General features: G+C 51.6%; 1 protein-coding gene and 1 long non-coding RNA gene across 8 annotated transcripts in view; one reads left to right on the forward strand and one right to left on the reverse strand.

Annotated features, from left to right (window-relative positions):
• The first annotated feature begins 433 nt into the window (after positions 1-433).
• LOC142876839 (uncharacterized) lies at positions 434-7,122 on the forward strand. 3 transcript variants are annotated; one of them, XR_012923655.1, is made up of 4 exons: positions 3,005-3,153; positions 3,484-3,652; positions 6,087-6,276; positions 7,037-7,122. It is a non-coding gene; the product is annotated as an uncharacterized LOC142876839 (long non-coding RNA). The 3 variants fall into 3 exon arrangements; XR_012923657.1 differs by lacking the exons at positions 3,005-3,153; positions 3,484-3,652 and adding an exon at positions 434-503; XR_012923656.1 differs by lacking the exon at positions 3,484-3,652 and having other exon boundaries at positions 3,011-3,153.
• The window catches only part of DNAJC5 (DnaJ heat shock protein family (Hsp40) member C5), a 29,911-nt gene continuing 11,737 nt past the window's right edge, over positions 6,043-24,216 (reverse strand). Inside the window, exons 2-6 of one of the 5 annotated variants that reach the window (XR_002221826.2) lie at positions 12,342-12,459; positions 11,326-11,539; positions 10,607-10,778; positions 10,443-10,516; positions 6,043-10,102 (exon numbers count right to left, since the gene is read on the reverse strand). Coding sequence is in view for 4 of the 5 variants with exons in the window: in XM_076010796.1 (XP_075866911.1) it covers positions 8,463-9,473 (1,011 nt within the window). In the remaining variant the exon portion in view is untranslated. Of the gene's footprint in view, positions 10,103-10,442; positions 10,517-10,606; positions 10,779-11,325; positions 11,540-12,341; positions 12,460-16,747; positions 16,850-18,787; positions 18,836-24,216 lie in introns of those variants that run through there. The other 4 variants (XM_076010797.1, XM_076010798.1, XM_020281797.2 and 1 more) reach the window with 4 other exon arrangements.

A 24,216-nucleotide genomic window follows, 5' to 3' on the forward strand; every position in this document is an offset into this window, starting at 1 on the left:
TTGTACCATCAAGGGACCCAGCGGAAACTGGTGTGTGGGCGGCTGTGGGAGGGAGGCCCCGGCTGCAAGGAGCTGGCCCGGGCCTCAGTGGACCAGCTGTGCTGTTCAGCGCTAGATGCCTCGTACAGCCCAGCCATCACTGCTCCTAGACTCAAGGGTGATAGACTTCCCTGGCCACCCCCAAACGTCCCCGCCATGGAGAGCCTGCCTGGGTGAGGTGTCCATGGTGCACACGTGACACCCTGTGCTCGTGGGGGCCGTGGGCTCATCTGGGGCAGATGGGCTGGGACCCTGAGGCAGACTCCCTCCTCTGCCCCTCCAGACCTGCTCTTGCCTCTTTCCTGCTTCCCTGGTCTCCCCTCCCCCCCAAGGCCTTGTCATGGAAAAGCTTGAGAGGGGGTGGGGACAGGAAGTCACCGGGTGGAGGCCAGGCCAAGGCGGGCAGATAAAGACAGGAGGCTTGTCCAGGGGGCAGCCAGCCACCACTGGGACAGAGGACCAAGGTAGGCTCAGAGGTCAGCAGGAGGGTCTTCCCTCCCTACTGTGGTGAGTAGACCCCTCTCCCATCCCTCCGGGCCCTAGCCGCACTCACTCACGCTTGGGCGACAACAGCCTGGCCCTGCCCTGTGCACCGGGAGGAGGTGTCTCCTTTCATCCAGGTCTTCCCAGGAGAGGGATGGTGGAAGCAGTTAGCCAGGAGCTGGCAGGGGCCAGGTCGCCCCCGGGAGGGCCCCAAACGGGCTGATCCACTCCGGAGAGGCATGTGTGTGCCAACACCCCACATGCACTGCGTGCACGGCAGCACAAAGCACTCATCCACCCCCAGACACACACACACTCGTGCACGATGCAGCCCAGGGCCGGAAGGAGGGGTCCAGCTGCCCCCATTCCAATTAGCCCCCAGCCCAGAGGGGAAGGCAGCTTCCTCCCTCTTCTGAGGGTCCGTGGAGGCCTGCCTGGAGCCCTGGCTCAGATCCCCACCTGCGTGGAGGCTGTGGCACTGCTGGCAGGCCTCAGGCTGGGGTCTCCATACCGGAGCACAGCTCAGGGCCTGGCAAGGCTGCGTGACAGTTTAGGGGAGTTCTTGGGCACACTTCCTGCCAGGGCCCCATGGGGTGTCAGAGGTGGGCCACCTTTCAAATAGCTCTGGGGGAGGGTTTTCAGGGTGCCAGTGGGGGGAAGGGGCAACTCCTCCAGCCCCTGGGATCTTTCTGGTCCTATGAAAGAGGAAAGAGAGCCAGGATCCAGCATCCAAGGCCTGCATGAGAACAAACCCCGAGGCAGCTTCTGGATACATTGGGGGTGTCCAGTGTGGGCAGGGTCTGGGGTGAGGCTTGGGCCATGCTCTCCAGGAAGGGATGGGGCCATCCCTGGGAAACTCTCGGAGGGCTGATGTGGGGCTGCAGCCAGACAGCCCTGTGCTGCCCTCCAGCCATCTGGGCTCCCCTGGACCCAGCAGAGGCTGAGGGGTGCTGGGCGGGCACCCTGCAGAAGCCGAGGGGAGCAGTAACACGGGGCCAGGGCCCAGAGGTGCTCTTCAGAGCCCAGGAGGGAGCCGGGCGGGCTGGACGCAAACCCGTGATAGTCCGTGTGAGTGTCCCCAAGGAGAAGCCTGCCCGCCCCGGCTCTGCCAGCTGCCCCGGGCAGCACCTCCAGGGCTGTCCAACCTGAGAATGGTGAGTCTCCAGGGTCAATCTCAGGTTCGTCAGCCCGTGAGGTGCCGCCCCTTCCCCACGGAGTCTGACGTGAGGGGGTGATGGGTACCCTGGGTGGGTGGGAAGGGAAGCCTGGGGTGCCCAGTGCCAGGGGATGGGGTCTTTCCCCAGCACAAGGCACACGTGGTTGTCACAGTGACACATGCTATCAGCAGCAGGGTCTGAAAATCCGGGATGGACTGGGGTTCAGGTGCCCTACCTGGTTCCCGAGCTGGGCCACCTGCAGTCAGGAAGAAGGCAGCAGACCTGCCTGGAGTCCTGGGCCCCCGCACCCCCGCTGCCTATTGTAGCCCCACGTGCCCCAGGATGACTCCTGGGAAAAGGGCCTTCAGGAGGAACACCTGTGGGGCTGGACAGGTGCTCCCACCATGGGGGAGGCACGAGGCAGCCAGAGAGGACCCCGCAGGTTATGGCATTCTCAGGCTCTCCAGGTCGAGTCGAGGGCTGGGGAGCCACGGAGGGTCCTAAGCAACACGGCGGGGAAGCAGGTGTGGGGAGTGGAAGGGAGCCCGTGGACCTCGGCCGCGCGGGGCTTAGGAGGAGGGCAGCTCGCATATAGGGTCTGACCCAGGACGATGGCCCTGGAGCGACGGGGTTGAATGCAAGGGCGACTTCAGTGGTGACATCCACTGGGGCGGCCAGTGCGGGGCGGACTTAGTTAGGGGCGCGGGTCCACGCACGTCCCACCAACCGGCTTCCAGCTGGAGGCCTGGCCTGCCCCGGCGTCACGCGGCTCGGGGGCGGGGCCGGCGCCTGCCCTCCCGGGTCCCGCCCGGCCCGGTTCCCGCGCCAGTGGAGCAGAGCCCAGAGCGTGTCCGGTGGAGGGACCGCACGCGCGGGCGGGCGGAAAGCGCGCTGGGCAGCGGGCGCTCGGGGTCCTGGACGCGGGGCCGGGGCGTGAGACCGCGGGGCCCTGGGGAGTCCGCGGCTGAGCTGGGCGCCCGCGGGCCTCGTCTGGGGTGGCGCCGGGGCCTCTGAAACCGAAGCGTGCTGGGGCTCGGGGCCTGGAGGGGCGCGCGGGCGGGCTGAGGACAGCGGGCCTCCCCGCGGCGACGGGTCCTTCCGGGCGGCGGGGACCGACGGCGCTGGAGCCGCGCTCCACGGGCCGGGTCGGGGCGCCACCTGCTGCAGCGCGGGCAGGTGACAGGGGACGCTGGCGGCGCCCGCCCCGCGCACTTCTCGGGCAAATCTGGAGGCCCACGCGCGTCCCGCGGACCCTGCCGCGCCCCCGCCGGCCCGGCGTGCTCAGGTCCCGCCCGCGCTGCGCCCCGCGCCAGACCCAGGACGCAGGACGCAGCGCCCGTGCGGGAAGGCGGTTAGGGTTAGGGCCGCACAGCCCCGGGCCGGGAGGGGCGGGGGCGGCGGTGCTGGAGGCCGGAGGCCGGGCCGCCCACCAGAACGTCCATCATCCAGGCCTCGTGTCGCTTCCTGTTTCCCTGTAAGAATCCCATATATAAAATACTGAAACTATTGTAATAAACGTGGACTCTACCTAATTAAGAAAATGTAGAAAAACGAGAAACGTGCGACAGCGCTAAGGCAGACAGGGAGGCGCCTTCGCAGGGCAGTTGGGCCCCAGCAGTCGCGGAAAGTCTTGTCCCACCCCCGGGGCAGCTTGGCAGCTTTGTTTCAACAGTGAAAACCCAAAAACCCGTGTGGTCGAGTAGACCAAGGCCAGTTAGGATTAATTCACGTGCACGTTCTGTACAGCAGTTACAGTTAAAGGCCAGACCTAGAGCCACATGGAGTTTTTTGTTTTCTACGACAGGGTCTCACTCTGTCGCCCAAGCTGGAGAGCAGTGGTGTCCTCGTAGTTCACTAACTGGACTGCTGGGCTCAAGTGATCCTGCTGCCTCAACCTCCCAAGCTGCTGGGACTATAGGCCTGCGCCACCACACCCAGCCTGATTTTAAAAACTACATTGAACGACAATGCAGGTGACTTAGTACAGTGCATGTGATTTATGTAAAATTTTACAAGCCAGCGGTACACATTATTTGTGGGACCTGACCCTGGTAGACAAGGTTTGAAACTAGGGACAGAAATGGATGGAAATGGGGAGAGGGTGCAGACTGGCCTTCAATGCTGTCACTTTGTTCAAAAAATGGAAAATCTTTGTGAATAGTTTTTTCTGCAAAAAAAAAAAAAAGGAAAATCTGAATTAATACTTTGTGTTTCTTAGGTCTGAATAGAAGATTTCAAGGTGTTTGTTACATTATTCTCAGTATTTTTATGCTTTTTTCCCCCAAAATATTTTAATTTTAATTTTTTTTTTTTTGAGACAGAGTCTTACTTTGTTGCCCAGGCTAGAGTGAGTGCCGCGGCATCAGCCTAGCTCACAGCAACCTCAATCTCCTGGGCTCAAGCAATCCTCCTGCCTCAGCCTCCCGAGTAGCTGGGACTACAGGCACGCGCCACCATGCCTGGCTAATTTTTTCTCTCTATATATATTAGTTGGTCAATTAATTTATTTCTATTTTTGGTAGAGACGGGGTCTCGCTCAGGCTGGTTTCGAACTCCTGACCTCAAGCAATCCGCCTGCCTCGGCCTCCCAGAGTGCTAGGATTACAGGTGTGAGCCACCGAGCCCAGCCTCAAAAATATTTTTCAAGTTAGCTTTTTAGTTCTGAGAACTTTCTGCCTTGCCCTCAGGGCACAGAAAGGTTCTGACTCCTGCTCCAGAGGGGCACAGGCCAGAGAGCAGGGGTCCTTGTGGCTGCAGTCTGCGTTAGGAGACAAGTCATGGGGTGTGGAGGTGGCGGCTGCAGCTGACTGGGCGCACAGACCTGTGGGCCCCCGGGGCTTTCAGGAGGGCTCTACTGCCCTCACCCAGATCCTTGGGCAAGAGCCTCGGGTTGGTCCCTGCTGTGCCCGGGCTGGCCCCAGTGCGTGCTGAGCAGCACCCTCAGGGACACAGCCCCCACCAGAGGGGGGGCTCCTGCAGCAGCCCAAGACCAACGCTTATCCCAGAGGTGGGGAAATTGCCAGAAGAGCCACAAGGGCCCAGGGTAGCCACCCAGGCTGCAGCCGGCACTGCATCCAGGTGAGCCTACTGGGTCCAGGCTAACCTGCTCCTCCCCCTGCCCACGTGCTGCGGTGAAGGGAATCTCGGAACATACCCAGTGGCTGTGGCTCCTGGAGGGCTGGGTGGGAGGATGGACTCTACCCTGAGAAGTCAGGGCACAGGGTAGGTCACCCTGACTTGGAGACGTCCAGGCAGTTGGTGCAAAGCTGCTGCTGCAGCCACATGTCCAGGTACCCTGGTAGGGCAGGAAGCAGGACAACCCTGGGAGATCTGTTTCTTATGGCCAGGACACCAGGTAGACATGGAGACAGACCTGCCTGAAGGTCAGCCAAGAACACAGGCTCAGCTGCAGTGGTCCCTGCCCCAGAGGACAGGAGGGCTGACCCGCCTGTATCAGAGCACTGCTGTCCAGATGCCCTCTGCCTCATCCTGCCTCCACCGCCAGCTCAGGACGGAGGCCTGTGGTGTGGCTGAGGGCTCAGGCCCAGAACTGGCTTGCAGTGGTGCTGTGTGCTCACGGACAGCAGTCTGCTCTCCTGGAACTGAGGCCAGCAGAGATGGTCAACAGCAGGCACAAGAGGGTGGCAGGGAGGGTTCTCGGAGGCCCAGGCAGGTAGGAGCTGGCAAGGTCAGCAAGGTGGACAGCTAGCTGAACCAAGGGTTGTTAGCCAGTGGCTTGGATTGGCCACCAGGGCCATCACTGGGCACGAGTAAGGTGTTAGCTATTCTGGGCAGCCAGCCTCGGGCTCCAAGAAAGCCGCTTGGGCTTCAGCTGTTGGGAGCTGCACATGCCCCCCGAGGGCTCCAGAACCTACAGTCCGTCCTGAGCTGGCGGTGGAGGCAGGATGAGGCAGAGGGCATCTGGACACAGTGCTCTGATACAGGCCGGTCAGCCCCTCCTGACCTCTGGGGCAGGGACCACTGCAGCTGAGCCTGTGTTCTCTGCTGACCTCAGGCAGCTCTATCTCCATGTCTACCTGGCGTCCTGGCCGTAACAGATTTCCCAGGGTTGTCCTGCTTCCCGCCCCACCCAGGGTACCTGAACATGTGGATGCAGCAGCTTCTTTATAAACCTCAGCCAACAGGTCCCTTTCTGTCACTGCAGTCTTGGCATCCAGAAAATGGAAGTGAAAACAGAACCAAGGGGAGGGGGTGGGTCCACACTTGGACCAGGCAGGAGGGAAGTGAAGTCCCAGCCCCCAGGGGGCCCAGGAGGGGTCCCAAGGTCAGCTGCCCCCTCAATCCGAGACTCACCAAAATCAGGATTCTGCAGGAAATCAGTGAATAAGACATGCACATGGTCTGCAGTGAAAACATTTATTTTTACAACAGATATCTTTATTTTAGGTCAACATTCAGACACACAAGACAGCGATCACCATGCGACACCAGCCTGGCCCTTAGATGTGCATGTGGGAGCCAGGATTGGCCAGGAGCTCTGACAGCCTGCACCCAGCACGGTCCATTCCAGTAAGAGGACAAAACCAGTGCATGGACAATTGGCTTCCATGCATCTGTATTTAATTTTAAAAACAAGGTATGTTATGTTTCAGTGTAAACTTCCTCCCCTCATTTGGCTTGAAACATTAACCCCATTTTCCAGGAAAATAAAATCTACCCACGGGTGCTGCCTGTAGGAGCCCTGACCCCTTCCCTGGAGGACAGTGGTGGCCTCCGACCCCCTGCCGTCCCTCCCAGGGTGGGCCTGGGGCCAGGGCGGGGCCTTCCCAGCCTGCCCTACAGGCAGCTTCCCCCCCACTGTATCTGCTGCTTGGAAAACTGGTTTGATGCCTCCAGGGAGGGAAGGGTTTCCAGTCACCACTTAGATTCACAGGGGGACACACACCTGTGGACCAGGTGAGGATGACAGCCCCCAGGGATGGGCATGTGTTCGTGACAGTCACCCTCACCGCTCCCTGCACACCACGGCTGAGGCGTTTCCTTCTGTGTGCCTGCCGCGGGGAGACCCAGTCCCTGTCCAACTTGCCAAGAAACCAGAGGCCATTTTAGAGCCAACTTTTATTGTACTTGTTGCTTCACTGCCAGACAGCAGCATGACACACCTGCTGCGTGTTATATACATATACACATATGTACACACACGGACACATACCACAGCCCACACTCACAGTATGTGACAACGCAAACCGTGCTTGTACGGACAGTAATAAAGTAGCTTTTGCCAATTCCACAGGAGGATGACTCACAACCAAAACAACAGGTCAGTCCTGTGCCACACGGCGCACAGCTCAGAACACGGGGACAGGAATGAGATCAGTCGCTTTTTATACCCTTAGGAGCCCCCCTGCAGCAGGTGCACCCAGAGCCAGGAGAGGATGGACAGGACCCACCCTGTGCTCTACCCGCTAGCGCCAACCTCGTCTGGTGCGGGGAAGCGGGCACCTCCCAGACCACCAGCTGCATGGAGAGAAGTCCCAGCACGAGGCTCACCCGGAACAGACTGCCACGGGCCCCGCAGGACAACGGCACTGCTACTGGTCAGAACCTCTGAGGACAGTCCTGACTGCTCTATGGGCCCTTTCCTGGACTGGACCCTTGGGCCAAGTCCAGCAACTGATAACAAGGAGACAAAGCCTCCTGCCAACCACGCACACTTGGGTTTTTTCTCTAAAAGGTCCCCATTGGGTGTTGGCTGCATTGACTGAACATCAGAGAACTAGGGAAGTTCACAAACATTAAGCAGTAATATCTAAAGCAATTTAGAAATAAAGCGAAAAGGAAGACAAGAAAAGCCCACGTCACTGAGTGGGAACGGAAACCTACACATCAGCAGCTACCGTGGAGGGACCGCTCCTCACAACTGGAGGGTCTTCAGCACACACCCACCCCAACACTCCCCTGGCAACACGCCGGCCACGCCACCCGCAGCCCAGAGTGGGGCTGGGGTGCTCCTGTCCCGACCATGATCAGGCAGAGGTGCTGGGCGCTGCAGGGCGTCCTGGCCAGGTAGCAGGTCAACAGGAAGGGGCTCAAGCTGCCCCTCAGACACACCAGCTCTGTTTATTAAAAGGGAAACAAACAGTCCACTCAAGAGAAAGGGAAATGAAACCGGGGAGATCTGTTTCCTTGAATCAAAACACAAAGCCTTATAACCGATGGAGTGAAACATGGAAAAGGGGCTTTGCCTCAGGGTCAGTTGGTGGGAAGAGCCCCAGGCCCTGGCTGTCTGGATTCCACTGTGGTAACGGTCATCACCATGAGAACTGTTGTCACGGCCATCCTTGATTTATATTTAGTTTTCACAAATTACACAGGGGCCTGGCTTTCGAAAACTTCCAGACCTGCTGCTCTTTTCTGCTATACCCGCTGCCGGGGAGCTGTGCGACTCAGAGGAGCAGTCAGTGGGTTCTGGAACTGGGAGGCCACCTGGCACGGGGCCCACTAGACAGTGAAAGGGCCTGGGCGTGCTCCAGCCACAGAGCTGCGTGCAGACCCCCGAAGGCCAGGTGGAGCCTGGCTCTCGGCCATTCCGGGGAAAGCAACTCACTTCCTAAGCTGTCTCTGGAACAATCACCAAGGCTGCGGCAGGACCGCAGATGGAATCCTCTGGGGTCAGCAGAGGAGGTTCCCTGTTATCTCGCCTCCTCCCTTGCTCCAGGATGGGTAAAACAATGAGAGGTTTGATTTTTAACAAATTATTTCTAACTTAATAACGTAGTGCAGTGCATATCTTCCCTCTCACCGAAAGTCTTCATGATCATTTTAATGAGTAAAAAGCAAAGCAAAATGGAACAAGCTGCCCCAGGACCTGGTGCTGGCAGCCAGCTCAGGGCCCACTGGGCCCCCCCTCGGGCAGCACCTTCCTGACAGTCCTCTCACAGTCCTGGGGGGCGGAGCCGGCAGGTGGGCGGGAGGAGTGGGCTTCGGGACCACTCTCTGGTTTGGCCCAGCCAGGCCAGCAGAGGCACAGCCTGGTCCTTGCCTCCATCTCCACTGCAAGTTCGGAAGACACTCGGTGCAGCCAGCGGCAAGTGCTGCAGACACCAGCCCCCGGACTCTGCTCCGGGGCCAGGGCGGGGGCAGCTCCGAGCCCCTCGGCCTAGCTACTGGCCTCTCTGGAGCCCAACCCTCCCGTAGCTGAGGGACCTTTGGTCCAGCCAGCCCATCCTTCGGGGACCCAGCATCTCTAGTCCCGCCTGATCGTCGGGGACGGGCGAAGGCGAGTGGCGTCGGGGAGCTCTGGCCAACACAGTCGCCAGGGCAGGGTACAGGCAGCCGTGCCCCACACCAGAACTCATAGTCCCTCTGACTGTGACTGATCAGATTGGTCCTACCATTTGTGGTTCTAAAGGTCCAGAAAGGATTTATTACAAAAAGGACAGGTGGCTTGAAGGAATGTGGAGGATGACCCAGGGAGAGGGAGGGGACACATGGCCCTGACAAGCCAGCTCGCTGCCTGGGAAGGGGCAGGGACGCAAACGACCTTCCACACACTGGCGAAGGACACAGCTCCAAGGACAGGAGCCTCACAGTCCCTGTGACAAGGAGACTCAGGCTAGAAACACCGTGCAGAGAACGTGGCTTCAGTCTCAGAAGGGCCCCGCCTACTCCTTCCACAACAGATTTACCCACAGGAAAAATCCCACCGCGAGGCCCTGTCAACAAGGCGAAGAGATCCCACGTAAACCGTGCCCGACACAAACACGTGGAACGGAGGAGGATGCTGGTGGTACCCGGGAGGACGTGGCCCAGCCCTTCCCTGGCAGGTGACATCAAAACTTTGCGAGGCCTTGGGGCTGGGGAGCACAGAGCGCAGACCAGACCCTGCGGCCGACGCAGAGACGCAGCCCCGCCAGGTGGCTCCTGCCTCCAGCTGCCGAGAACACAGGGCAGGAGGGGGCAGCTCCTTCCTTTCCTTGCCCACCTGGCCGGGCAGCACCTGGCGGCTGCGATCAACCCTCAGCGGACCGACCTGACCGAGAGCCCCCAGGCAGCTCCACCGTCCGGGTGACACGGCCGTGCCACGCACATCCACAACACAGACATGGAACATAACCCCATACATGCTATTAAAAAAGGAAAAACAGAAGAAGACCGTAGCTACACTGCTTTAAATACTGCATGCTACGCACTTCGTGGGTCAAGGGTCGATGCTGGGCGGGCGTGGAGGTGGCGGGAGGGGCCCAGCGCAGCCGCGGCAGGCAGGCAGCAGCCTCCCCATGTCTGTGACTACAGTTCATGATTCTAAGGTTGGGGTGGCCAGGCGCTGATCGCCTGTGACCACGGCTTCTCCTGGACTTAGTTGAACCCGTCAGTGTGGTAGCTGGGGTGGGAGTCGGCCGTGAGCTGGGTGGTCTCGGTGGCAGACGCTGGCTGTATGACGATCGGCGTGTCTGTGGCCTCTGAAAAGCAAGACACACGGGCACTGCAGGAGGGCAGCCGCCTGGCCGTGCCCGTCAACACCGTCCTGTGTGGCAGACACGGGCACTGCAGGAGGGCAGCCGCCTGGCCATGCCCGTCAACACCGTCCTGCACATGATGTCCGGTCACCTGGGCAGATGCTCCACAGGAGAGGCTCCTCGCTGACCTCCACCCGATACGGCTTCCTCAGGCACCTCCAGTCACCGCCAGCCCTTGGCCCTCAGCCCCTGCCCGCCTGCTTGCCACCCGCCCCGCCTCTGCCCCTGGGATCTATGGCTACCGCAGGTCACGGGTGGGGACAGCCCTCTGCGCCTGCTTTACCTCCAGGGTCCATGTTCACACCTCAACAGTCCCAGCTGCCACACAAACACTCGCGGCACAGTGTCAGTGCCCTCCTGTTTGACAAGACAGGTTGACAGCGTTCAGGGCCCGTGCTGGCTCCACCCCACGCACGCACGCACGCGGGTCCTGGGACAGGCACTCACCCCTCTCGTCCGACTGCAGTTGTGCCTCCAGGTCCTCGGGGGACACGTAGAACTCCGTCTCCTCGCCCTCGGGTGCTTTGGGCTTACACTTCCCGCAGCAGCAGTTGAAGCAGCAGCACAGGCAGCAGCAGCAGTAGCAGCACGTGAGGAGGCCACAGAAGACAAACAGGGCCTAGGGAGACAAGAGGCTGGCGTTGCACGGCTGCCGAGACCACCGGCAGGCCGTGGCGCATTTCTCGCCAAGAGCATTGTTTTCCAGATGAGTATAAAGAAAGAACTGAATAGGAGAGACAGAAAGACATCAGTTGCTTAAAGAAAAATGTTTAAAGGTGGGAATCACAGCTGACAAGTAAAAGCCAGAACTGGGCTTCCTGCAGCCACGGGATAACTCACACCCTTTGGCCTTACGTGAGATCCACAATGGGAATAAAATAAGGAAGCGAAGAAATGCTAATAAGAAATGAAGGCTTTTACCCATCCTTTTAAGAACCTGGAGTCACTTATGAAAGAACATTGTGTTACACGATGGGCTTGTGCAGACCTCGCTCTGCATCCTGCGCACTTTGATCGTGACCACGGGCCACCAGCCAGTCAAGGACCCTCACCCACCACAGGACAAGGAGAAAGAAGCCATTTCTCAGGAGGTGAAGTGTTTGAATCAAATGCACTGGTCCTTCAGGTCTGAAGTTCCAGCAGGCAGGTCACCACCTGCTGCTCACCTTGGCCCACCAACTGGACAGCACAAAGTAGGTGTTCACGTTCTCCTCCCCAAACTGCTCCGCCACGTAGAGCCCCAGGGAGCCGTACTTGTCGTAGATGTTTCTTTTTGTGGCGTCTGTCAGGATGGCGTGGGCGTTGTTGATCTCCTTAAACTTGTCTGCTGCCTCTGGGTTATCAGGGTTCTTGTCAGGGTGATATTTCAAGGCAAGTTTCCTGCAAACCAAAATCATTTCCTGGCTGTATCTTGGTTTCCAGTTTTACACTTACCCACTGGAGGGCCCAGTGGAAAAAATATTTACCCATCGCCACCCCACTTTCCAGCTGTCCAGAGTTCCGGAACGTCAGGGTCGTTTCAGGGCAACCCCCCCTCACCCTGACCCACCCACAGAGGGCCCGAGGTGAGTGAGGGTCTGGGCCCGGTAAGCTCAACAGTGCAAAGACAAACCCCACGGCTGAGCGCTGGTGTCCCAGCTGGCTAACTGCACACTGTCAAAGGTGCTGGTGAGCACATCAAGTGTAATGACAGCATTTTAACTTCAGTACGTTTCATAGCAAAGTACACAAAGGAGGACTAATTGAATTATCTGGATTAATGATGACGTCTGTCTCTTACAGGTCACTAAATGCAATTATACCTGAGAGTTAAGTTCTTCAAGTTCAACTGGAAGAACACAACAGAGCAAAGAGACTCTGTCATCACTGTGTTAAAACAAGTAACTCCTGCAGCCATTCCAAAGCTCTGCTCGCACCAAACCCTGACTCCCTGAGGAAGTGTGGGCAGTCTGTAAGATCTACAGAATGCTATTTTCTGTCCCCAAGAGAGCATTAATGTAACCATTTCAGGCTATAAGGAGCGCACTATGCACACAAAGATGCAACAGAACCGTCACCAGTTGAATACCAAGTCCTCCAGGAAAAAGTACCAGCAGTAGTTCTTGGTAAAATGCTGACTAAACCAAAGGAGGGCTTCTTTGTCCTTCTAAGGGAACATGGTGGCCTATGCATGGCCTCTTACCGATAGGACTTTTTGATGTCATCTGAGGTTGCATTCTTGTCCAGCCCAAGAACGTGGTATAGTGAGTCCCCCGAGGTAGAGAGTGAGCGCTGTCTCTGGTCTGCCATGTTAGGCTAATCTACAAAAAAAAATTTTTTTTAAATCATCAGTCTGGCGCGGTGGCTCATGCCTGTAATCCTAGCACTCTGGGAGGCCGAGGCAGGCGGATTGCTTGAGGGCAGGAGTTCGAAACCCAAGCAAGAGCAAGACTCTGTCTCTACCATAAATAGAAATAAATTAACTGGCCAACTAATATATATATAGGAAAAAATTAGCTGGACATGGTGGCAGATGCCTGTAGTCACAGCTATTCAGGAGGCTGAGGCAGGAGGATTGCTTGAGTCCAGGAGTTTGAGGTTGCTATGAGCTAGGCTGACGCCACGGCACTCACTCTAGCCTGGGCAACAAAGCGAGACTCTGTCTCAAAAAAAAAAATTATCAACAAGTATAGATGAAAATATCAAGTGTGGAGCTGATGGACTTTATCCCATAAGACTGTTCAAAGCAAAAATCAAAACACTATCTTGTGGGGTTTATAATATTTACAGATAGACCCCAGAGTGTATGGGCATGTGGAGGAGCAGTCCCACCCTACACGGGACATGACAAACTACAATATTGCTACCCTAAGCAGATCCTGAAAAATTAAAGATATGTATTTTTTCTTTTTTATTGAGACAGAGTCTCACTCTGTTGCCCGGGCTAGAGTGCCATGGCGTCAGCCTAGCTCACAGAAACCTCAAATTCCTGGGCTCAAGCGATCCTTCTGCCTCAGCCTCCCAGGTAGCTGGGACTACAGGCATGTGCCACCATGCCCGGATAATTTTTTCTATACATATTTTTAGTGGTCCAGATAATTTCTTTCTATTTTTAGTAGAGACAGGGTCTCACTCTTGCATAAGCTGGTCTCAAACTCCTGACCTTGAGCGATCCTCCTGCCTTGGCCTCCCAGAGTGTAAAGGTATGTATTTTAATACCTAGAGCAACCCCTACATAAAAAATAAGAAGAGGTATAGCTAAAAAGTTAAAAGATAAATGAAAATGAAACTCTTAAAGTCAGGGATTGTCAGAATAGATAAAAATGTAATACTCAACTCTAATTTTAATACTTTCTTCAGAAATCAACAGACATAAAAAAAAAAAACAATCACGAAAAATACTGATGATTTAAAACCACACCGTTGGCCGGGTGCGGTGGCTCATGCCTGTAATCCTAGCTTTCTGGGAGGCCAAGGCGGGAGGACAGCTGCAGCTCAGGGGTTCAACACCAGCCTAAGCACCATAAGACCCTGTCTTTAGAGACAAGAAAGAAACAAACAAACAAAAAAAGATAAAACCACACTCTCAAACCACCATGACCCAACTGACAGTCACAGAACACCAACATCTACAAAAGAGACACTCTTTTTAAGCACACACTGTACACCGACCAAGACATACCACATGCTGGGCCTTAAGAGAGATTCCAATAAATTTTTATATTAAACAACATACTTCTTCTACATACTTCTAAATAACCATGTAGCCCAAAGAAGAAAACACAAGGGAAATTATAATTTTTGTTTTTTTAAGAGACAGGGTCTCCCTCTGTTGCTTAGGCTGGAGTGCAGTGGCCTGATCACACCTCTCTTGAACTCCTGGGCTCAAGTGATCCTCCCACCTCAGCTTCCAGATTAGCTGGGACTACAGGTGTATGCCACTGAGCTCAGCTAGAAAAAAAAAAATATATATATATATATATATATATTTTTTTTAGGGGGATCAAACCACGTGGCTTTATTATACACTCGTGGACGAGGTTCTGGGGCCCCAAGAGCGGGGGCCCCGGAAGTCGCCGAGAAAATATATTAAATTGAATAATAAAATACAACATATGTGATGGTTAATTTTATGTGGCACCTTGACTGTGCCACTGGGTGCCCCGATTAAACATTATTTCTGCATTTGTCTGTGAGGAGGTTTCTGGAACTTGTGGACTCAGTGAAGTAGACTGCCCTCCCCAACATGGTGAGCCTCATTCAATCCCTGGATCCTTGGGGGTAGGGAATAAAAAGAAGAGGTAGAGGAGGAGGAACTTGCCTGTTCCTTCTTCCTGCCTGTCAGGATAAGCTGCAACACTGTTCTGCTCCTGTCCTTGGACTGGGATTACTCACATACCCGCTTCTCTCTCACACCCATCCCCCCCCACACACACCCCTCCCTCTCCCCTCCCCCCACACCCTCCCTCACACCTGCCCCCCCACACCCTCCCTCTCCCACATACACCCCCTCCCTCTCCCACACACCCCCTCCCTCTCACACACACACTCCTCCCTCCCTCACACACACTCCTCCCTCTCACACATCTTCCTCTCACACACACCTATCTCTCACACACATCTCTCCTCTCACACACTCCTCCCTCAGACACACCCCTCCCTCTCTCACACACCTCCCTCCTCTCTCACATACCTATCTCTCACACACATCTCTCCTCTCACACACACACCTCCCTCTCACACACCTTCCTCTCTCACACACATCTCTCCTCTCACACACACACCTCCCTCTCACACACTCCTCCCTCAGACACACCCCTCCCTCCTCTCACACACACACCTCCCTCTCTCACACACCCCCCCTCTCTCACACACACCTCTCTCTCTCACATACCTCCCTCTCTCACACACACCCCCCTCTCTCACACACCTCCCTCTCACACATACACCACCCTCTCTTACGCGTACACACCTTCCTCTCACACACACCTATCTCTCACATACATCTCTCCTCTCACACACACACCTCCCTCTCACACACTCCTCCCTCAGACACACCCCTCCCTCTCCCACACACACACCTCCCTCCTCTCTCACACACACCTCCCTCTCTCTCACACACACCTCCCTCTCTCACACGCACCCCCCTCTCTCACACACCTCCCTCTCTCTCACACACACTTCCCTCTCACAACATACACCACCCTCTCTTACACATACACACCTCCCTCACATACACTCCCTCTCTCACACACACCTCCCTCTCACACACTCCTCCCTCTCTCACACACACTACCCTCTCTCACACACACCACCCTCTCTCACACACACCACCCTCTCTCACACACACCACCCTCTCTCACACATACACACCTCTCCCACACACACCACCCTCTCTTACACATACACACCTCCCTCACATATACTTCCTCTCCCACACACCCCTCCCTCTCCCACACACACACCTCCCTCTCTCATACACACACACCTACCTCCCTCTCACACACCCCTCCCTCTCACACACCCCCACATACATGCCCCCCTCCCTCTCTCACACACACACGCCCCCCCACACACCTCCCTCTCACACACACCTTCCCTCACACACACACACACACACGCCCCTCACACACACCTCCCTCTCACACACACACCTCCCTTACACATGACCCCTCTCACACACACACGTCCCTCTCACACCCCTCCCTCACACACACATGCCCCCTCTCACACATACCCCTCCCTCTCGCACACACACTCCTCCCTCTCACACACACAAACCAGGCTAAGCTGTGGCACTATCTTCTCCTGCCCTGGGACTGGGATTACCCCCCAACTTTTTCTCAGTCCCCAGCCTGCAGACTCCAGGATCACATGAGCCAACTCCTCATAACAAATCTCCTTTGAAAAGGTAGGTAGAGACAGTAGAGACAGAGAAAGACATTAGTTGTTTTCCTGGCCAACACTGCACAAAACATTCATCAAGACCTAAGGTTCCACTTCATGATGCTACAAAATAGCAAAATAAACCCCCCCAAAATGGAAGGAAGGAAATAATAAAGAACAGCAACAAATGAAATAGAAAACAAACAACAGAGAAATTTAACAAAGCCTAAAGTTAGTTCTTCTGAAACAACAAAAAAAATTGATCAACAACTAGCCAGACAGACCAAGAAAAAGAGAACAGACATCAGCAACATGAGGAAAGAGGGTTCATCACTACAGATCCTAGAGGCATGAAAAAGATGAAAGAATATCATGAACTTCATGCCAAGAAATTAGAAAAGTTAGAAGAAATAGATAAATGCCTTGAAAATTTTACCAAAATTGACATAGAATGGACTATAATTATCAGTAAGACAGGGTAAACTTTATCAAAATATCACACATACCCTATAAATATATAACTATTACGTACCCATAATTTTTAAAAAACTTTTTAAAAAACAGAATGAAATAGAAAATCTGAATAGCCCTATATCTATTAATAAAACTAAATTTGCGATAAAAAAATCTCCACCCACCCTGAGCAACACAGCAAGACCCCATCTCTACAAAAAATACAAAAATTAGCCAGGCCCGGTGGCATATGATTATAGTCCCACCTACTTGGGAAGCTGAGGCAGGAGGATTACTTGAGCCCAGGAGTTTGAGGTTGCAGTTAGCTGTGATGACGCCACTGCACTCTAGCCAGGGTGACAGAGTGAGACCCTGTTTCAAAAAAAAAAGTCCCTGATAAACATGGATGCAAAAATCTTTAACAAAATATTAACATATTGAATCTAACAATATAGAAAAAGTTATATACATCATGATTAAGTAATGATTCCAGGATTGCAAGCTGGATTTAACATTTCAAAATAAATCAAGGAGATTCACTATATAGTAATGTATTGTATTCAGGATTTTTAGTAAATGAGTAGATTGTAGCTGCTTTTGCCACACAGGGTTAACAACTGGTTAACTATGTGAGATGATTGCTATGTTAAGTTGTTCGCTTGCCCTATGGTAACCATCTTACTATCTATGTATCCTGTAACATCAGGTGCATACCTTAAGTATACACAATAAAATTTAAAAAAACAAACAAAAAACCAGAATTCTATTTCCAGCAAAAACATCCTACAGAAACAAAGCTGAGCCAGGCACGGTGGCTCACGCCTGTAATCCTAGCACTCTGGGAGGCCGAGGCGGGCGGATTGCTCGAGGTCAGGAGTTCAAAACCAGCCTGAGCAAGAGTGAGACCCCGTCTCTACTATAAATAGAAAGAAATTAATTGGCCAACTAATATATGTAGAAAAAAATTAGCCGGGCATGGCGGCGCATGCCTGTAGTCCCAGCTACTCGGGAGGCTGAGGCAGGAGGATTGCTTGAGCCCAGGAGTTGGAGGTTGCTGTGAGCTAGGCTGATGCTACGGCACTCACTCTAGCCTGTGCAACAAAGCGAGACTCTGTCTCAAAAAAAAAAAAAAAAAAAGAAAAGAAAAGAAACAAAGGTGAAATAAGGGCATTTTTAGATAACCAGAAGCTAGAAAAACCCATCACAAAGACTTAATCACTTTGGTACAGCGCTCACCGGCCGTGAAACCTTGCCCACAGCCGGCACTCATAGTCTGCCCAATAGTTTCTGCTGTGCATTAATGACGAATCCGTTTTGCTCTTGTGTGATGAGGAAAGCTTTAAAGCACTGAAAGCTTCTTTTACTTTACAGGAAGCTTTACTTGTAATGTAAATCAGAATAGGTACCATATACATATATGTTTTCATCATGTTATTTTTAAATGTTCACAATTTTATTTTGATAAATGAAAAATTAGAAAAGCCATATCACGGCTGTCAGCTAAAGTTGACGGACGCTCAGCTATGTGTGTTCATCTGTGGCTGCTGACTATAGTCGACACTGGTACCAAAGTGGTTAAAATACAAGAAATGCCAAAGAAAGTTATCTGAGCTGAAGGTAAATGGTACCACATACAAATCCAGATTTTCAGAAGGGAACGAAGACCACTGGAAAGGGCAAATCTAGGCAAAAGACCTTTTTTTTCTTTTTTCTTAAATACATAGGATGGTTTAAAGCAAAAATTACCAACACTGGCTTTGGGGTATACAATGCAAGTGACATAACACTCAGGGCTCCTCTAGCGAGGCGACAGACTGATGATCCGAAGTCTCTGGGTTTTACGGGAACTGGTACAGTATTAGGTCTAAGTGGAGAAATTACCCAAATGGCCACCAACAGAACTGACTACCATTCACCAATAAAAGGAATGACATACACAAGCAATAACACAGATCTCAAACATATTATGTTAATGAAAGCAAACCAGATACAAAATTACTCCATCTATACAAAGATTAACAGGAAAAATAATCTATCGCAATATAAATCACTAAAGTGACTGTTTAAGAGTGGTGAAGGAAAATCTACCTTGATAAAAATATCCTATAACTTAGCCTCGCACAGTGGCACGAACCTATAATCCCAGCTCCTTGGGAGACCAAGGCAGGAGGATAGCTTGAGCCCAGGAGTTCAAGATCTCACATAGTGAGATCCTGTCTAAAAAAAAAAAAAAAAAAAGGAAAGAAAAGAACTACCCTATAACTTAATTGGGGTAGTGATTTCATAAATGTATACATATACAAAACTCACTGAAATTCTCAGTTAAGATCTGTGCATTTCACTGTATGTCAATTTTACCTGCAGTAAAAAGAAAAGAAACTGTTATAATTAAGGTTATTTGTTCTCAAAGCAAATTAGATACAAGAAAATCAAGTGAAACATAAAATTCTCTAATCTTCTAGAACAGGCTACCTGTTTTTTACAAATAAACTTTCATTGGGACACAGCAATTTGTTTCTATACTGTCTGTAGCTGCTCTCAACAGGCACAAAAACTAAGATAAGGCCTGCTGGCCCTGTAAGAAAACAGTACACTACTACTATGAACATTATTTAAATTGGCCTTCTATGCCATACACAGTGGCTCACATCTGTAATTCCAGCACTTTGGGAGGCCAAGGCAGGAGGATTGCTTGAGGCCATGAGTTCAAGACCAGCTTGGTCAACATAGTCAAGACCATCCCATCACTACAAAAAATAAGAGAAAATAGTCAGATGTGACGACTAGTGCCTGTAGCCCTGGCTACTCAGCTGAAACAGGAGGATCATTTGAACCCAGGAGTTAGAGGCTAGTGAGCTATAACTGTGATACTGCATTCCGGCCTGGGTGACAGGGTGGAACCCTGTCTCAAAAAAAAAAAAAAGAGAGAAACCAAAAAAGTTATGTTTTCTCTTGCTGTATAACAAAAATAATATATGAGGCTACAGAGTTATAAGCTTCTTTCTACTGGAATTCTCTGATATAGCACAGTGTAATCATTTCTGCAATGCTAGAATAAATTTTTAAAAAGTTTCTTCTATGCTTCTTTTAAAAATCAATACATAACATGGCATTAAAGAGCCATTTTTTTCCTATTTATTTTGCAGTATTAAAGCTAGTATTTTTTTTTTTTTTGAGACAGAGTCTCACTCTGTTGCCCAGGCTAGAGTGCCATGGCATCAGCCTCGTTCACAGCAACCTCAAACTCCTGGGCTCAAGTGATCCTCCTGCCTCAGCCTCCCGAGTAGCTGGGACTACAGGCATGTGCCACCATGCCGGCTAATTTTTTTTATATATTTCTAGTTGGCCAATTAATATCTTTCTATTTTTTAGTAGAGATGGGGTCTCGCTCTTGCTCAGGCTGGTTTTGAACTCCTGACCTCGAGCGATCTACCCGCCTCAGCCTCCCAGAGTGCTAGGATTACAGGTGTGAGCCACTGTGCCCGGCCTAAAGCCAGTATTTTTACTATCATAGGCTACAATTTTCACTTTATCCACTTTAATAAATTCTGTCGCCTCTCTGAATTCAACATCTCTAAGACTGTACGAGTTCACCAAGGCTCTCCTGAAGACTGCTTCTCAAAATGGTATTTTGTTCTCTTTTAAATATTTCATTATGTAATATGTGAAAGACAGAAAGAAGTTATAATGCACAGTGATAAACACCATGATCCCACCCCCAATTTAGAAACTAGAAAATTAACAATAACTTGGAAGCTCCCTGTGTTCTCCTGTATAGACCACCTTGAATTTAATGTTTATTACTCTCTTGCTTTTAAAAAACATGACCTCATATGTATATCCCTAAACACTATTTAGTTTTAATTTTTTTTAAGAGATAAGGGTCTCACTATGTTGTCAGGGGTGGGGGGGTCGGGGGCAGGTCTTAAATCCTGGCTCAAGCAATCCTCCCGCCTTAGCCTCCCCCATCTCTGGCAGCTGGGATTGTAGGTGTTTCTAAAATTCATCCAAGTTGGGAGATGTAGCAATAATTCATTCATTTCCAGTTGTGGTCACACTCCATTGAGTGCAGACCACAGCTTATCAATCTGTTCTTCCACTGAAGGGCACTGGGCTGTTCCCAGGTCTCCTTATGAGCAAGGTTGCTCTGAGCATCCCTGAGCAGCTGGTGCGGGGTGGCCGGCAGAGCATGAGCCACAGTGGGCAACCGCTGCTGCAGGGAGTAAGCACATGAGAAGATACTCAGCGTCTCCACTCACTTGGGAAATGCAAGGCAAAACCAAAAGGAGACACTACTATACACCTATTAGAATTGCTTTAAAAAACCCCAGACAAGGCCGGGCGTGGTGGCTCATGCCTGTAATCCTAGCTCTTTGGGAGGCCGAGGCGGGCGGATTGCTCGAGGTCAGGAGTTCGAAACCAGCCTGAGCAAGAGCGAGACCCCGTCTCTACTATAAATAGAAAGAAATTAATTGGCCAACTAATAATATATACAAAAAATTAGCCGGGCATGGTGGCGAATGCCTGTAGTCCCAGCTACTTGGGAGGCTGAGGCAGGAGGATTGCCTGAGCCCAGGAGTTTGAAGTTGCTGTGAGCTAGGCTGACGCCACGGCACTCACTCTAGCCTGGGCAACAAAAAAAAAAAAAAAAAAAAAAAAAAAAACCAGACAGCACCAAGTGCCAGTGAGGATGAACAGCAGCACTGCTAGTGGGAATGCAAAATGCTTCATTCAGCTGCTCTGGAAAAGTCTGGAAGTTTCTTATAAAGTTAAAAATAGACTTACTACATGACCCAGCAATCCCACTTCTAAGTGTCTATCCAAGAGAAAGGAAAACGAACGTTCACACAAAAAACCTGTGTATGAATTTTTGTAACCACCAAAATCCAGAAACAACACAAATGTCCTCCAACTAGTGAATGGATAAACCAACCACAGAAGCCCCACACTCCTTGGATGACTCTGCAGAAGTTACACTGAGGGAAAGAAGCTAGTTTCAAAGGGCCAGACACTCTATGATCCCATTTGTGAGACATTCTCAAGAATGCATAACTGTGGCAACAGAGAACAGATTAGCCGGGGGTCAGTAGAGGAGGGGCAGTTGATGACACTGTTCTGTATCCTATGTGATGGTTACTTAAATCTACATATATTAAAACTCAGAGAAGTGCACATCAAAAAAAGGTCAATTTTACTTATGTTCTTTTTTTAAAATTCTTTCTTTTTTTTTTTATCTAGTTTTGTGAAGTACATACTTACATTCATCTAAAAAATAAAAAGGCCGGGCATTGTGGCTCACATCTATAATCCCAGCACTTTGGGAGGCCAAGGTGGGAGGATTGCTTGACATGATTTCGAACCAGCCTGGGTAACATGGTGAAAGCTCATCTCTACTGAAAAAAAATTAGCTGGGCATGGTAGCTTTTGCTAGCCAAGCTGGGGTGCAGTGGCACCATCATAGCCCACTACAGCCTTGAACTTGTGGCCTCAAGCAATTCTCCCACTTCAGTCTCCCAAAGTGCTAGGATTAAAGGCCGCCCCCCACCTTTTCTGTTCAAGAAATCCTTCCTGATCCTAAGGTCTCTCCTAATATTTTCTCACCCACAGGGAATCTGCTTTATTGGGAGCTGATCTGGAAAAGCAAGAGATACAGACCAGCTTCCATTTGTCTGAGTAACACCCACTGCCCCAAGTCCCGAGAGCACTCACAGAACAGTCCATCTTTCCCTGGGACCTGCAGGGTACCTCTGGCTTATTGCAAAAATTCCATGTGTGAGGTCTACTTGGGGACTCTCTTTTGTTCTATTTCTAGCATCCATTACTGAAAAACCTCTGAAATTGGTCAGGCATGGTGGTTCACACCTGTAATCCTAGCACTCTGGGAGGCCAAGGTGGGGGGACTGCTAGAGCTCAGGAGTTCAAGACCAGCCTAAGCACGAGCAAGATCCCATCTCTATTAAAAATAGAAAAATTAGATTGGTGTAGTGGTGCACATCTGTCGTCCCAGCTACTCAGAAGTCTGGGGCAGGAAGACCATTTGAACCCAGTAGTTTGAGGTTGCTGTGAGCTATGATGACGCCACTGTATTCTATCAGGGGCAACAGAGCAAGACTGTCTCAATCAATAAGTAAATAAATACAAAAGCCTCTGAAATTATCTGAGGCATTTCCAAAAAGTTTTACAAGAGCTACAAATTATTTGGTATTTCTACACACATTATTAGATAAAACTACTTAAAACAATGTACTTTTTTTTTTTTTTTTTTAAAGACAAAGTCTCACTCTGTTGCTCAGGCTAGAGTGCCGTGGCATCATCAGCCTAGCTCACAGCAACCTCAAACCCTTGGGCTCAAGCAATCCTCCTGCCTCAGCCTCCCGAGTAGCTGGGACTACAGGCATGTGCCACCATGGCTGGCTAACTTTTTCTATATATTTTTAGTTTGCCAATTAATTTCTTTCTATTTTTAGTAGAGACGGGGTCTTGCTCTTTTTCAGGCTAGTTTCAAACTCCTGACCCTGAGCAATCCACCTGCCTCGGCCTCCCAGAGTGCTAGGATTACAGGCGTGAGCCACAGTGCCTGGCCCAAAACAATGTTTTAATATAAGCATTTCATTATGAAGACAATGAGAGCTTTAAGAGCAATTCTAGGGTAAGCCATGAGTCACGACACCGCTGCAGCTCCCCAGTTCCCAGGCTTCCAGGGCTGAAGTCTGTGTGGTGCCATCGGCAAGAGACATGAGGTAGGTGTCAGAGCTGCGCCAAGGCGCTTGGCTGATGGGGAGGGACCAGAGCTTCTCACCACTACTGTGCTGCCCTCTCCAGCCTCCCCTACCTGCTGTGGATCATCCCAGCACAGTGGCTGGACAGGCAGCCTCGAGAGCCACCGCCTGGCTGGGGGCAGGAGGATGGAGAGTGTGCAGAGAGAGGTTCCAGGCCACAAAGATAATACATCCCCTACAACGGATGGTCTGAAAATAAAGAAGCCAAGAAGAGGGCTGTTGGGAACCTTGTGGGGAGGGGACAGCTCTAGAAAGGACAGACAACAGTCGTCAGGGGAAGGGGAGAGAAAGAAGAAATGCTGATGCCCTAAAGCGAGGGAGACAACAGGTGATGTGTACTGTTGGTAAAGCACCACAAAGTAACGGAAAATACAAAAGAAATAAGCAAAAAACTGTCAAGAGTGCCAGTCACGCTGGGACGGGGACACAGGTGCTGCCTCATGCGTCAGGAAACGGGATGACACAGCACATAGAGTTGTCGGGATGAAGGTGCAGACAGGGAGATGGGGCAGGTAACTGCTGCTTTGCCTTAGATGCCCCAGGCCCATTGTTTAGACAGAAATCTCTTGCTAAACATAAAAATACTAAAAATGAAATAAAACTGGTGTTACTTCTAACTTTCTGGGGAATGTTTAAAATCCATAACAAACTATGTAAAAATCAACTGGCAAAGGGCACTCCAACAGGCAGGTCAGGCAGTGGGTTGGGACAGGGACCAGAACACAGTAAAAAGGAGAAAGGCCCAGCAGTATAAACGCGTAACTCCGAATTTCTTATTTATCCCAAAAGAAAAAACTTAACAGACTGCAATACAGAAGGAAATGGCTGCCGTCTGACTCCATGAACACATCTGAAGCAACGACAAGCAAGAGTCGACGTGTGGAAGGCTGGGGATACTGAGTGTCGTGCAGCCTCCTCATCTGCACTCCTGACTTTTTAAACATTTAACTTCACTTATTT

This window comes from Microcebus murinus, chromosome 16, assembly GCF_040939455.1.
Source record: "Microcebus murinus isolate Inina chromosome 16, M.murinus_Inina_mat1.0, whole genome shotgun sequence".
Classification (NCBI taxonomy): Eukaryota; Metazoa; Chordata; class Mammalia; order Primates; family Cheirogaleidae; genus Microcebus; species Microcebus murinus.